The sequence below is a fragment of the Mirounga angustirostris genome, unplaced genomic scaffold (assembly GCF_029215605.1).
Source record: "Mirounga angustirostris isolate CCGP_5_RB_7025 unplaced genomic scaffold, mMirAng1.0.hap1 SCAF_5, whole genome shotgun sequence".
Lineage (NCBI taxonomy): Eukaryota > Metazoa > Chordata > Mammalia > Carnivora > Phocidae > Mirounga > Mirounga angustirostris.
The window spans coordinates 149,176,867-149,192,892 of NW_026991713.1; the positions used below are offsets into that span (position 1 = coordinate 149,176,867).

The 16,026-nt window shown below is 43.9% G+C and overlaps 1 protein-coding gene across 2 annotated transcripts in view; it reads left to right on the plus strand.

Annotated features, from left to right (window-relative positions):
* Positions 1–16,026, plus strand: part of SNX29 (sorting nexin 29) — a 517,029-nt gene that overhangs the window by 34,181 nt on the left and 466,822 nt on the right. For both annotated transcript variants that reach the window (XM_045874993.3, XM_045874995.3), the window contains exon 4: positions 9,846–9,970. In XM_045874993.3, the coding sequence (XP_045730949.2) occupies positions 9,846–9,970 (125 nt within the window). The remainder of the gene's footprint in view (positions 1–9,845; positions 9,971–16,026) is intronic.

Genomic DNA, 16,026 nt, shown 5'->3' on the forward strand with positions numbered 1-16,026 from the left:
GGACGATTAACTGACTGAGACACCTAGGCTCCCCATTGTTTTGTTTTTAAACTTGGCCGTGTGTTATGGAGATTGTTCCAGGTCAGTAGGTTACATAATGGTGCAGCTTACTATCAATGGCATCTTCATGACCAATGCCAATTTTAATTATATAATTTCATCAATTATGAGGCACAGCTGGATTTCAGAGATGTGTGTGTGTGTGTGGGGAAAGGTGGTGCTTCTTAGGGTTGATTTCATACGGCATCTCATTCTTTCTAAATTTCTGTGTAATATTTGTAGTGTGGAGGTACTATTATTTACTATTTTCCTGTTAATGGGTATTCTGGTTGTTTCTAGTTCTGTTTTTGCTTTTGCTATTGTAAACAATGCTGCAATAAAAATATTTGTGTGTGTGTGTGTATACACACACACACATATATCTTTGCTTACAAGTGTTTTTATATTTGTTTATTTAAACTTTTAATTTTGAGATAATTATAGATTCATATACATTTGTAAGAAATAATATAGAAAAATCCAGTTTCCCTTTTTTTAAAAAAGATTTTATTTATTTATTTAAGAGACAGAGAGACCACAAGCAGGCAGAGCTGCAGGCAGAGGCAGAGGGAGAAGCAGGCTTCCCGCTGAGGAGGGAACCCAATGCCGGGCTCGATCCCAGCACCCTGGGATCATGACCTGAGCCGAAGGCAGATGCTCAACCGACTGAGCCACCTAGATGTCCCCGGTTTCCCTTTTCCCCAGTTTCCCTTAGTAATAAAACCTTGTAAAACTCTAGTTTTGCTTATACTTATTTGTGTGCGCGTGCACTTGTGTGCGTGTGTGTGCGTGTGTAGTTCTGTGCAGGATGATCACTGCATAGGGACACCTGCCCATCACCGCAGTCAGATAATGGAATAGTTTCATTGTCACAGGATCCCTCCTGCTGACCTTTTATTATCACACCCACCTCCCTCCTGTTCCCTCCCTCTCCATCCCTAACTCCTGGCAACCACCAACCTGTCCTCCAGTTCTATAATTTTGTCACTTGGAGAACATTACATTAGCGGAATCATACAGTGTGTAACCTCTTGGGATTGGGTTTTTTTCCCACTCAGTGTGATTCCCATGAGATCCACCCATGTTGTTGCATGTATCAGCAGTGTGTGTGCCTTTTTGTTGTGAGTAGTATTCCGTGGTATGGAGGGACCAAACTCTGTTTCTTCATTAACTCGTTGAGGGACATCTGGGTTGTTTCAGTTTTTGGCTACTGCAAATAATGCTGCTGTAAACATCCATGTACAGGTGTTTTTATGGGAACATAATGTTTTCATTTTTCTGAGGTAGTCACCCAGAGTGTAGTTGTTGGGTGGATGATATTTGCATATTTAGTTTTATAAGAAACTGCCGAAGTTTTCTAGACTAGCTGTGCCATTTACGTTCCTACCAACAACGTGCAAGTGATCCAGTTCCTCTGCATTCTTGCCAGCATTTGGTATTGTCATGATTTCCTATTTTAGCCATTCTTACAGGTGTGCAGTGGTATCTTATGGTGGTTTTAATTTGCATTTCCCTAATGACATTGAACATATTTTTTCATGCTTGTATGTGTATATCCCCTTTGGTGAAATGTCTGTTTATGCTTTTTGCCCATTTTTAAAATTAGTAATGCTTTATGGGCGCCTGGGTGGCTCAGTCGTTAAGCGTCTGCCTTCGGCTCAGGTCATGGTCTCAGGGTCCTGGGATCGAGTCCCGCATCGGGCTCCCTGCTCTGCAGGGAGCCTGCTTCTCCCTCTCCCACTCCCCCCGCTTGTGTTCCCTCTCTCGCTGTGTGTCTCTCTCTGTCAAATAAATAAATAAAATCTTAAAAAAAAAAAAAAAAAAAAATAAAATAAAATAAAATTAGTAATGCTTTTATTTTTATAGGATACATTGCTAGAAGTAGGATTTCTGAGTCAAAGTATATGGGCATTTAAAAAAACTGTACTGTCTAGGGTGCCTGGGTGGCTTGGTCAGTTATGATCCTTCAGCTCTGGTCATGATCCCAGGGTCCTGGGATCGAGTCCTGCGTTGGGCTCCTGCTCAGCGGGGAGTCTGCTTCTCCCTCTGCTCCTCCCCCATCTCGTGTGTGCCCGCTCTCTCTCTCTCGCAAAAATAAATAAATAAATAAAATTCTTAAAAAAAATTGTACTGTCTGATCTCTTTGCAGAAAGATGCAGCAATTCACATTTATATTCCCAACAGTGCTCATTTACATATACTTGTGCTCCGTCTATGATTGGTTTTAAAGTTGATAGTCCTGAATTGGTATCTTAATACTGTGACACTTTGCTGGCCACTGGTGAGACTGAGTATCTTTTCATCTGTTTATTGGCCAATATTTCCTCCTTTCATGATTTGTTTGTTGACTTGTTGAAAAGTTTATTATTTGAGTTGCTTGTCTTTCACTTACCCGTTTGTAGAAGCATTCCATGTATTATGGCTTTTAATCCTTTTTCAGTTATATGTGCTGTAAGTATTTTCTCCAGTATATCATTATTGTTTTACCATGTTTATGGTATCTTTTGCCATATAGAAATTTAAGAATCTTATGCAGTTAATTATATGAACCTTTTTTTTTTTTCTAAGTAGGCTCCATGCCCAGTGTGGAGCCCAGCATGGTGTTTGAACCCATGACCCTGAGATCAAGACCTGAGCTGAGACCAGGAGTCAGACGCTTAACCGACTGAGCCACCCTGGTGCCCTGAATGAACCTTTAAAATTTTGGTTTTAGAGTATCCTGTCCTGAGGTTCTTCTGTATTTTTGTCTATTATTTTTACAGTTTTATTTTTTCCCATTTATATTTTTCTTTATCTTGATCCATCTGGAGTTTTGTTCTGTCTGGAGTTTGAAACACAAGTTTATTCTTCTTTTCTTTCAACCCTGTAGCCAGCCACTTGTGTTATTGCCCCTGCTTAAGCAGCCCATTCTTCCCCATCTGAATTGAAGTGCTATTATTATATTTAATGTTTCCATATTTATTTGGATTTTTTATGAGGGGTTTCCCCATACTCCATCAATATGTTTATTCCTGCACCCAAAACCACTCTGTGCCAAGTCCTTCCTTGGACTTATTAGTATAATCCTTGGGATTATTATTGGAATTGTATTCAATTTATGCATTAATTGATGTATACGTAATTAATTTATACATTAGTGACTTTATTTTAATAAATCTTATTCAGGAAAATGGTATTTCTATTTATTTTGACTTTTATACCTTTTAAGAAAATATTATGCTTTTCTTCATATAGGACTTTTATCTTTCTTGTTTAAAAGTAGGATTTATTTTACTTTGGTTACTATTGTAAATGGAATTCCCTTGCCCCATTTTGTTTACTTAAAAAAATAAAATTTTAATGTTATAGTTTCATTTATTGCAATATTTTTTATTTGTGGGTTGGAAACATTTTTATATCTTTGTAGATCTGCTTTTTTTGGCTTAACATTATAATCAGCTTTTTATTTATTTATCTTTAAAAATGCTATTTCAAGTTCTCTATAAGCATTTAAAATAGTTGTATGCTTTTTCCTCATCATAACTTACATTTTAACTTATTTTTAAAAATTAAAAAAAAAAAGATTTTATTTATTTATTTGTCAGAGAGAGAGAGCATAAGCAGGGGGAGTTGGAGAGGGAGAAACAGGCTTCCCCCTGAGCAGGGAGCCTGATGCAGGGCTCGATCCCAGGCCCCCACGTCATGACCTGAGCTGAAGGCAGACGCTTAACCAACTGAGCCACCCAGGTGTCCCTCAGCATAACTTTTGAATTGTATTTCTCCATTCGTTGTAGCTCAAGGTAGCAATATTTCTGATTCTTGAGACATGAATACTACTTTAATACTTGTTTTGGAAAGAAGCTGAGTTCAGAAAAGCATAAAGCCAAGAAAGACATCACCAGCAATTCTTTTACCAAGTGGCTCTTAATGTTTTCACATAATTCCCTTCAGGAGTTTTTCTTTTTAGCATAGTTGAGAGTGTACTTAATATATAGTTTCGTATCCTGCTTATTTTTCATTTTATGTTATAAACTTGTAGGTTTGAGTTTTAAGGGCTAAATAGCATTCGGTTATAAGCTGTGCTATGGTTTGTTGAGCCAGTTTCCCAAGTGTCAAATCTTTAGTGGTTTTTAACTTTCCCCAGGTGTAGATAATGTTGTTTTTAGTATCTTCATTCCTAAATCTTTATGTAACTTGTAGATTGCCGTTGAGGATTGGTTATCTGCCAGGAAAATTTATAGGTTGAAGGATGTGAACCTCTGGAAAATTTAATTTATTACACATAAATGTAGAGCATGGCCCATTGCAATGGCTAGTGGTGATTGTACTGTGCTAAGTCTGAGATATGGCTGATGCTGTTAATTGGCTGATTTTTATGGGTACAGTTGACTCCGTTCCAGGTGACATTGGAGCTTTCCACATGAGGATAATCTGGTCCATTTTCATGATGTACTTGGTTTTCCCCAAAAGGTTCCTGTAACATAGTGAAAGAAGCACTTTGAAATATGCCCTCTTTCATAAGGTTAATTTGATGTCATTCGTAAAAATGCAGCTTTTATTGCTGCTCCTGTCAGTTGTTCTAACATTTGCCATAAAAAGGTACAGGATTCCTAAGAATATTATTACAGATTAATATGGCAGGATAAGGAATCTTGAAATATAGGTCAAAACTTAGGAAAACCAGTGTTTGCAGAATTTCAGCAGTAAGCTAGTTAAGCTCTGCTGGTGTTGGTAGTTTTAAATTCAGGAGTAAGGTATTCAATTTTCCATTCCTTCATTTCTTTATCAGGCTTTACTGAGCACCTTGAGGGCAGTTTTCTTTTAAAGATTTATTTATTAGAGAGAGGGAGAGAGCACATGTGTGTGATTGAGTTTGGCGGGGAGGGGCGGAGGGAGAGGGAGAGAGAATCTCAAGCAGATTCCCTGCTGAGCATGGACCACAATGTGGGGCTCGATCTCAGACCCTGAGGTCACCACCCGATTGGAAACCAAGAGTTGGATGCTTAACTGACTCTGCCACTCAGGTACCCCAGTTTTTTTTTTTTTTAAATTTTTTATTCTTAACAGCTTTATTGAAGTCTGATTTACATACCATAAAAATCTACCTCTTCTAAGTGTAGAATGCAGTGATTTTTAAAATTTATTTATTTATTTATTTTATATATAGAGAGGGTGCACACAGGGGGGTGGGGAAGTGTCTTAAGCCGACTCTGTACTGAGGGCAGAGCCCAATGTGGGGCTCAGTTTCACGACCTTGAGATCACCACCTGAGTGGAAACCAAGAGTCATTTGCCTAACCAACTGTGCCACCCAGGCACCCCCTGCAGTGATTTTTTTAAAGTAAATTTATAGAGTTGTACAACCATTAACACACCCAGTTTTAGAACATTTTCATTATGTCTATTTTCTATTGTTCCAATTTACAATTAATCCCAATTCCAGCCTTAGGCAACCACTAATTGACTTTTGGTTTCTAAATATTTACCTTTTCTCAACATTTCGTGGAATCCTACAACATGTGGCTTTTTGGGTCTGACTTCTTTCCGTTAGCATAATATTTTCAAGGCTCATCTCTGTCATAGTGTGTTGTCAGTACTTCCGTTCTTGGTATTGCTGAGTAGTATTCCATTGTCTTGAGATACCACATTTTATTTATCCATTCATCTGGTCAACAGTTGTATGCATAAAAACTTAAAGTGATTTTCTTGGCTGATGCTTTTATTTATTTATTTGAAAACTTTTTAAAAAAGGATTTTATTTATTTATTTGCCAGAGAGAGCACAAGCAGGGGGAGCGGCAGGCAGAGGGAGAAGCAGGCTCCCCACTAAGTGAGGAGCCCAATGCGGGGCTCGATCCCAGGACCCTGGATCATGACCTGAGCTGAAGGCAGATCTTTCACCGACTGAGCCACCCAGGCGTCCCTTGACTGGTGCTTTAAAAAATAAATGAAAACATTCGCTGTTACGTTCCCCTAATTAATTACAAACATGCCCAGTTCATTGACTCACGGTAGAAGTTAGCTGTGATGAAGTGCCACGGAGGTAGCTGACCCACCACGGCGATGCCCGAATGCATCTCGCAGAGAGCATTCTGGGAAATAGGAGAGACCGAGATGAGGAAATAAAGAGCCCTACTAGCACAAGTGCTCCTTTCATTTTGCAGGAATGATCATATAAGTGAGTAGAGATGAGAAGAAACGGAAACCTTCGGGTGACAAGGTTATAAATCAGTGCCTACAGTGTGCCTAGGGTTACACAAGTGTGTTCTGCTTGATTCACTAGTCCTGACTGAGCTGGGTTCGGATTACAGATTACATGAGATCTTCTGAGATGCATCTCTCTCCTGAATGTCCATCCAGCCTGTATTCTGAATGCCCCCAGGGGAGGGACTGTTTTGGTCATCTTTACCACAGTAGCCAGGCATTGTGCTAGGTGCTGGGACAACAAAGATGAATGAGGTACAATCCCTGTTGTGTGGGAGCTCAGGTCAGCATGAGGAGGCATCTCTAAAGCAGATCATTAACAGAGAGGTTGGTCAAGGGCTGCAGTAGAAAGAAGTTGAGAATGAGGAAGCACTCAGGCAGGCTTCCTGGTGGAGGGGACCCTTGAGCTAAGTCTTGAATGACCAGTAGGTATAAGCTCAGGTCCATCGGGGAAGTGAAAAGGGGACATGGGAAGGGTGATAAATAGCATGGCCTTTGGCAAGGTAGTCATCATTATGAATTAATTATAGGATTAGTACTCCCCCTGGGTTTTCTGCTGTGTTAGGTTGGTTGTGACCTGTCTGTATCTAGAAGGTAATACTGATGATGTAACCCAAACCTTGGGGACTGGTTTTGTGCTGTTCACCTGCATTCCATTCCCTTTAGGGGCTAGATATTATCTAGAGTTGGCAGGGCAGCCCCTGACTTGTGCATTAGAGAGCCAAGTAAACAGAGATTGTTGATTCAATTATTATATTTGCAGATGATTTGTTTAAAGATACAGGATGTGCTTTATTTTTTAAAAGTATTTTTATTTTTATTATTTTTAAAACAGATTTTATTTATTTATTTGAAAGAGAGAGAGAGAGCACGAGCAGGGAGGAGGAGAAGAGGGAGAGGGAGAAGCAGATTCTCCATTGAGCAGGGAGCCCGATGCGGGACTCGATCCCAGGACCTTGGGACCACGACCTGAGCCGAAGGCAGACGCTTAACTGACTGAACCACCCAGGTGCCTCCAGGTTGTGGTTTATTATGGAGACTCTAAACACAGCCCGGGGTTTTTGTTTTTTTGCCCTGAGATAGGGCTTTGGTTGGGCTCCATTTTGCCATTCCTGTTTTGGTTCCTGGAATTTAGATGGTTTTGTTAGGTGTCCCAGTTTTCAGGAAGCCCAGAAATGTGGGCTTGCATGGATTTGTAGAGAGACTAGCATATACACATGTCATATTCAAGAGTGACATCTGCCTTGGAAAGAGGGTTGTTTCAATGTGGGGGGGAGTATTCTGGGACTCATGGCTCAAGATTAATTACTCCCCTATCCACTGAAAAAGCAATTATGGAGCATACACCGTGTACCAGACACTGAGCTAGGTGCAGGGGAGCCAAAGTGGGAGCTGGAAACCAGAGTGTTGTTGAGGACAGGTGTTAGGTGTGGGCTAATTAGGCTTCCTTCCTGTGGAGGGCCAGCTTTGATCTTTGACAGTGGTTACCTAGAATGCTGGGATGGATTAGTGATGTCTGTCATGAGCACAGAATGGAGAGTAAATGTGCAAGTGCTGTGTATTTACTGACACCGTGTTAGGGTTTTCTGGTGTAGACGGATGACTTGAGTAAAGGGGGGGTATAGGAGAGAGAGGACATTTGTCTCAGTAAGCATGTTTGCCTTGGTATGGGGTGTATCTGGAATCTACTTTGGATCAGTTTGGGATTAGGTAGGGCTGGAGTACAGATGTTGTTAATTATGTAGTCTTATAATGCTGCTTATTATGTACTCATGTACTGTCTCTTAAATGTCTTTAGCCTGTTTCTTTAGGTGTAAAATGGAGATAATACCTGCCTCACCTGTATATAGTAATGTTGATGGGAGGAGCTAAAGAAATAATGGGTATGAAAATATTTTACTGCCCGCAGAGCAATAAGCCCTTGGAGTATTATTACTGCAGGTGTGGAAGTGAGTGGAACCGGAAATGCCTGAAGTTAGGCAAGGTTGAGCCAGATGGTGACGGCCTCAGGGCCTTTGCACTGGGTCCCTCTGCCTAGTCTGCTGTGTCTGTCACATCCTGGTCATAACTCTAAGGTTAACCTCCATTCAGGCCCCAGAATCTAAACCTGTTCCTGCTGTTTCTTCACCTACCACCTCATCTGGTTTTACTTTCTTCAGAGTTCCCATCAATTGAAATGGTCTGGTTAGCGTCTTTGTGTATCTCCCTCTGCTAAAACTGTGCAGTTGTGGTGAGGCAGAGACTGTGCTATCTTTGTATCCTCAGAGCCTAGGTCAGTAGTGCCTGGTACATAGGAGGAGTTCAGGATTTATTATTATTTTTTAAGGGGAGGGGGATGGGAGAGTGCTAGCATGAGTAGGGTGGGAGGGCCAGAGGGAGAGGGAGAGAATCTTCAGCAGATTCCACACTCAGCATGGAGTCTGATGTGGGGCTTGAGCTCAGGACCCTGAGGTCATGACCTGAGCTGAAATCAAGAGTTGGACGCTTAATCAACTGAGCAACACAGGCGCTCCAATCTCATGGAATTTTTTGGTTAACTTTTCCTTAAGACTCTTTCTATAACAGTTTTAGGTTCACAGTAAAAATGAGAGGGCCTCATGGAGTTTTTAATATTATAACTGGTATGTATTACATAGGAGTTCATGGTGCTATGCGGTTGCATAACAGGGTGCCCCAAGGGTTTAACATAGGTTGCATGAGCGAATAGAAGGGCCTTAAAGTCCACAGACTCAATGGGCCTAGGTGCCCAGGAGCCCTGGGAGGACTGTAAAGAACAGAAGGTAGTATTGGGTGATGGGTATTAAGGAGGGCACGTGTTGTAATGAGCGCTGGGTGTTACACGCAACTAATGAATCATTGAACGCTACATCAAAAACTAATGGTGAACTGTATGGTGGCTAACTTAACATAAAAAAAAAAAGAATAGAAGGTAGTAGCTCTGACTTCATCTCTTTACCAATATGTTCGTGATTTCTTTGGTTATTGAGAAATAAATTTAATTGAATCCACAGTAGTAACTTAATTAAAAATTCATTCCATCAAGTCTGGATCTGACTTCACAATACAATCCCTTACAACAAAATAAAGAACAAGAATCAGAATTCATATTATTTTTTTTAGTGTATGTAACAGGCCATGAAATTATACAATATTTCCAATTTGGCAGTCTGGTGCATTCAATCTCTTGAAAGATAATCTAGTTCCTTAAACTACAAGTGATATGAATTAGAGTTGGACTTTGTGAATTGATTACAATTAGCCCACCCCTCCCCATGCCAGACTGATTTGTTTTTAAATTGGCTTTTATTTTTTTCTCCTCTGCTGGCTGGCACCAATTCCATTTTCCCTCCTTTCTTGTGAATTGTTCCTGTGTCTTCAAGAGGCTGATGAATATGGCTAGACTGTGGGGGGCTTCCTGGAGGTATGTGAGGCAAATGGAGAGAGGTGTGCTGAGGGGCCCAAGTCAATTGCATGTCAATTACCTGCCCATAAATCCAGGTGTCAGGTGTGTATCTCCCCTGAGGTTTAGAGCTAGTGACTCACCCCCTTTCCGGAGGGGCTGGGGCTGACCTGGTTGTCTCTCTTCCTGCACAGGTGGACTGATGAATCACTGGTTCTTTTGCAGGGTAACCTGTCTGTGTGCCCAGTTTGAGGCTGTCCTGCAGCATGGCCTGAAGAGGAGCCGGGGATTAGCGCTAACTGCGGCCGCGATCAAACAGGCAGCAGGCTTCGCCAGCAAAACCGAAACAGGTACTGCTTGGCCTGATGCAGTGTAGAAGATGTAGTCTTTTCTAAAAACTTTTTATTTATTTTTTAATAGCGGGCAAGGCAGGCATTGTGTGGGACTGGGATGGGGGCAGCCTGATGGTGCAGAAATCCACATGTGAGGATGTCTTCCCTGTAGTCAGTAATGGTGTTGTTCTTTGCAGAATCCTCAGAGCCACATGTTGCAATCTCTGGGGGCTCAGGGTCCTGCAGCCAAGGGACTTAAGTCACCAGGTGCCGTGGCAATTGCTGGGAGATGGATGATGTGTTTTAGTTTTGTGCATGGGGATAGCATGACATTTCATAATTAAATCTGTCTTCAACACCAGCAACAGAAACAACAGAATCAGTAGGTCTCTGAGCTTCCAGCTCTGCTACCATGCATTTTAATCCTGTCCAAGTAGTGTGCCGTGCTCCTGTGTGTCTGGATGACAGGGATAACGCTAACAATCACTACTAACACGCAGGAGCACTTTGCACAAGGCTGGAACTTCATTAGTCTTTCATATAAATTAACTCATTCAGTTTTCATGACAGCCTTGTGAGTAGTAGGGACCTTTATTTTCTCCACTGTACAGATGAGGAAACTGTTTAAAGTGATTTGCTTTGGATCTGGACCTAAAAGTGTATCATGTTGTACAAAAAACATTCTATGTCCTTCTTCCCCAACATTTTTATTTTTCGGAGAGAGTTGAGGGTGTGAGCAGGGGGTGGGGTTGGGGGGAGAAGGGCAGAGAGAGAGGGAGAAAGAATCTCAAGCAGGCTCCATGCCCAGTGCAGAGCCCGACGTGGGGCTCCATCTCATGACCCTGAGATCATAACCTGAGCCAAAACCAAGAGTCGGATGCGTAACTGACTGAGCCCCCCAGGCACCCCTCTTCCCCAGCATTTTAAAGAGCAGCTTCTTTCCGACCCTGCTTGTGGCTGCCTCGAATTCCCGAATCTCATTACTGTGATGACCTCCGTGTCCCTGCTGGTGCCCCTCTTTCCCAGCTGACCGTCCGCCCTCGCTGTGTCTGGCGGAGGTGTCTGTTGGGAATTCTCTGCCAAACATGCCCTTTGCCTCCCCTGCTCCCTCGTGTTGTGCATCTCCCTTCCTTTTGCTCTTAGCCCTTCAACGAATCTTCACTTGCTGTCGTTCATCTCACCAGTTGTCCATTTTTGTAAGTGAATGGGGTTCCCGTTGAGGTCAGGGGACAGCTGCAAGAGGGATTCCTGTCACTTTTTGATTTTTCTTCTGTGCTCCTGTGTCCCTTCCTTAAAAGTCAGGGACATAGAGGGCCGGGTCAAAGAGGAGCCGCCTTGCAGGGCCTCAGTCCCTGTGGAAACCACTGCCTACTGCCTCGGTCACCTGGGCTGTCGGCCTCTGTGGTCTCGGCGGTGTCTCCTGGCCTCTGCATGGGGGTGGCTCAGTGCTGTGGGCTGGTTGATGAGCTGCTCGAGGATGTAACTTTGCCCACATCCTTGATGTGATGGGCCCTTATATTTCTTCCTGTTTCCATATTCCCTGGCTCTGCAGCAGCTACCTGAGAGAAACGGGTGTGGAGTAGACCACTAGGCTCTGGGTTGGCTTCCATGCTGTGAGGGCAGCTGCTGACATGGCAGAGGCAGCCTTGGCTTTGGAGTCAGACCGTGAGTGTCAGTCTGGAATGACTCTGGGGAAGCGCCCCTCTGAACCTTAGTTGTTTTCACCTGTGAGGGCCATCTTCTCGTCTGCCTGGGGGGTTGTCCGGAGGATTCAGTGAGAATCAGTTGCTTTGGTTCATAGAACCTAATAAACATTTAACCAGTTACCCTCCTCTTCCTAACACCCTTCATTTTTATTTATTTATTTATTTTTAAAAGACTTTATTTGTCAGAGAGAGCGCGTGTGCACAAGCAGGGGGAGCGGCAGGCAGAGGGAGAAGCAGACCCTCTGCCCAGCAGGGAACCCGACTCGGGACTCGATCCCAGGACCTTGGGATCATGACCTGAGCCAAAGGCAGGCACTTAACCAACTGAGCCACCCAGGTTCTCCCCCAACACCCTTTAAACTTGTAACCATTTCCTCCCTCTCATCCTCACTTGGGACTCTGAGCCTTGGCCATGCAGAATGGCTCTTTCTGTTCCCATCTGGATTAGAATTCTTGTCTTTTTGTCACTTGGGCCTGGTAATCCAAGGAGCACCAGCACGTCTGTGAGGCACCGCCTGAGTTCCCATTCTTGCCCCTTCACTGGCTCTTAGCTCGATTTCTGCACCTGCATCCTGAAGAGAGACTGACCGGCACGCAGTCTCTGCTTTGTTTTCTGCTGCGGAGGAGGTTCTGGGCGGTCTCCTTGCTAATACGAAGCAGGGGAAAGCCAGACCAGCTTAGCTCTCCAGGGGCTGCTGAGGGCTCTGTCAATCTTGCCTGCGGTGCAGTTAACCAATCATTGGTGCCGGATGGTCCGTGGCTAATTAAAATCTCTTTCCCACTGTTGATGTTTGAATAAAAACCTCATATGGGGAGGGGCACATGTGGGTTTTCAACTGCTAGGAGTCGGGAAAGATCGGATCTTTGGCTGCTTGGTTGCTCTCGAAGCCATCGGAATGACCGTGGCAGGCAGAATGGAGAAAATGAAATCTAAAGAGGAGGCCTGCATGGAAATGAGCATCCCTGTGCTTCCTCGTCCTGCTGGCTGCTGGCCTGGGCCCTTTCTGTGGCTTAGCACTTGATACCAGGCCCTAGAGTCGGGCGACTGGGTTGAAATACCCTCCGGGTATTGTGCTGAGCGAAATAAGTCAATCAGAGAAAGACATGTATCATATGACCTCACTGATATGAGGAATTCTTAATCTCAGGAAACAAACTGAGGGTTGCTGGAGTGGGGATGGGTGGGAGGGATGGGGTGGCTGGGTGATAGACATTGGGGAGGTTATGTGCTATGGTGAGCGCTGTGAATTGTGCAAGACAGTTGAATCACAGACCTGTACCTCTGAAACAAATAATACAATATGTTAAGAAAAAAAAAAAGATAGCAGGAGGGGAAGAATGAAGGGGGGGATTTGGAGGGGGAGACAAACCATGAGAGACGATGGACTCTGAAAAACAAACTGAGGGTTCTAGAGGGGAGGGGGGTGGGAGGATGGGTTAACCTGGTGATGGGTATTAAAGAGGGCACGTTCTGCATGGAGGACTGGGTGTTATACACAAACAATGAATCATGGAACACTACATCAAAAACTAATGATGTAATGTATGGTGATTAACATAACAATAACAAATTTTAAAAAAATACACCATCTGGGACATCCCCTCCTGAACTTCCGTTTCCTCAGGTGTAAAATAAGGCCACGCACAGGACCGGCCTCACAGTGTTGTGCTGGGGGCTCCAGGAGGAAGCACCTGCAGAGCCCAGGCCTCGGTACAGAGCTCCTGGAGCTTGTGCTTGATAACATGGCAGCAACTGGAGCACGTGGGTGGCTCCGTCGGGTAAGCGTCTGCCTTTGGCTCAGGTCATGATCCCAGGGTCCTGGGATTGAGCCTCACGTTTGGCTCCCTGCTCAGCGGGGAGTCTGCTTCTCCCTCTCCCTCTGCCCCTCTTCTGCTCATGCTCTCTCTCTCTCAAATAAATAAATAAAATCTTAAACATGGCAGCGACTGTCCACGCTGGGTGACGATGTGCTTATTGTTTGGATGATGCCACTGAGGCCCAAATAAGTTGTTCAAGTTCCCATAACTAGTAAACGGCAGAGCTGAGGATTCCAGCCCAGGTGAGACTGATGTCAAATTCCTGGCTCTGCTCTGCGCCCCCCTCCTCCGGCAGTGGCCCGATGCCCATTGCTACTGCTCTGTAGACCACTCTTGCTCAATTAGCTGAATTGGAAGGGACAGGAGACAGTAAGTAATGGTGAATTAATCTACAGGGCTGTTGGAGTAGCTCTGTTTACAGATGGGAGGTATTACCTTTTGAAGACAGAAGAGCTGAATTTAAAGTAATGACTGAGCAGAATGAGAGTGTTGAAAATCACGCTACAGTAGATAATACTGAGTCCGTGGGGGCAGGACTGCAGTTGGTCATCGGGGGTTAGGTTGCACGCAGGGCTAAGTCTGGAAACTGGTAACCCTTGTATGGTGTGCTTAAAAAAATGTTCTTAAAAAGTCATCCACATTTATAAATTAAGATATTTCATGTTGAAATACGGATTTTTTTTTTTTTTTTAAATACGGATTTTTAGCTTTGTTTCACCTTGAGGCTCTGTGGCTCTGGGCCCACTTTCACTGCTGTGGTTGGAGCCCACGCCCCCTGCCATCTGTAGGGGGGCCCAGTGCTCTGGTTCTCCACACTCTGCTCTTCTCCCTCTTGCCCTTGACAGTTGAGACGCGTGGTGTTGTCATTTATTGTCCCGCTGTTGTTATTCATGTTGTTCGTGTCTGAAATTTAGCAGTTTTCACGCATAAACACCTCTCAGATGATAAGCCTTTGAAGTCAGTTTCCAGAGTGTGGAAATCGTTGTCATTTTTGTCCAGTTTTATAGTTGCTTTCTGGGGAGAGGATTTGTTAGCTTCCTACTTGGCTATAGCCAGAAGTCCCTTGTTTTTGTTTTGTTTTGTTTTGTTTTTGTTTTTGTCTTGATTTTGAATCCATCCTTGTCTTTGGCACGTGCTTGGTAGTTTCTACCGAGTGTTATGTATGAAGAGTTGGGTGAAACTTGTGATGATTTATCTTTCTTCAGAGGGGAGTCACTCTTGCTGCTCAGGCAAGTAGGATAGAGGAAGTTCAATTTACTCCCATCAAGGATTGAGCATGTCATGCCTGGGCTTTAGCATTTGCAAGGGCTGATGTATTTCTGCTTTTGCCTTCTTGCTAGGACATAGTTACTTGGGGTTTCCAACGTGTATTCATTTCCTAGAGCTGCCATAACAAATTTGCACACCCTGGGTGGCTTAAAACAACAGGGAGAAATTTATTCTCTCACATTTCTAGAGGCCAGGAGTCCAAAATCTAGGTGTTGGCAGAATTGACTCCTTCTGGAGGCTCTGAGGGAGAATGCATTCCCAGCTTCCGGTGGTTGTCAGCCGTCCTTGGCGCCCCTTGCTTATGGCGGCTTCACTCCAGTCTGGGCCTCTGTCTTCCCACAGCCTCTTCCCTCTGGGCCTCTGACTCTGTGTCCTCTCTTCAGAAGAACAACAGCCTTACTGGATTTTGGCCCACCCTCCTCCAGTATTACCTCAACTTAACTAATTATATCTGCAAAGAGCTTTTTCAAATAAAGTCACATTCTGTGGTTTCAGAGGGACATGAATTTTCGGGGGACACTGTTCAATCCAGTGCATCCTGGATCCCTGACCTGTTGACCAGTTTCTGTGCTCCTCCACTGGTTCTGAGCTTGAATTTTTTCCCTTTCAGACTTTATGGGAATTCTGAAAGCCCTGCTTAACTTCTCCTCAGAGAAACTCTGTAGCTGGAAGAAGCCCCAAGGGCCAAGTAAGGCTCTGAATATAGGACTCCTGTCTGTGGACTTGCCTTCTCTTGGGGGTCTGGGTTCTTTGTTCCCTGCCTTTGTAGTGCTCCCAAGTCCTCGGTTTTGTTTTAATAACTGTTTGAATAACTGCCTAGCTTTTTCGGTTTTTTTTTTGGGAGAGGTGGTCTGATCTGGATTCATCCTCCAAAGCTGAGCATGGTCCCTTGAAGGCGCCCAGTGCCCGTCTTTTCCTCTTGCTGCGTTGCCGCCTTTGCCTGGCTTGTCCATAAATCAGGTGCCCGGTGTTCCTTCTGTGATAAACTGTAGCCTGGGAAAGGGAGCTTGCAGGCAGATTTCTTCCACTTCTGTGAGGTTTTTAGCCAGTGCCTGCATCCATCCCCCATTCCCAGGTTGGCTTGTTTGTCTGTTTGTTTTGTTTTGTTTTGTCTGTCTTTGTTTTTGGCTTAGAAGTCAGTTTTTGTTTGTTTGTTGGTTTATGTGTTTTTTGACTTGGGGAGTTTTGACCCAAACATCCTTGAGTTATGAAATGTTGGTAGTGCGGACGTGATTACAAATAGGCCACCAGCTCAGGTTTGTCCTGTCAAGCACTGTTGCG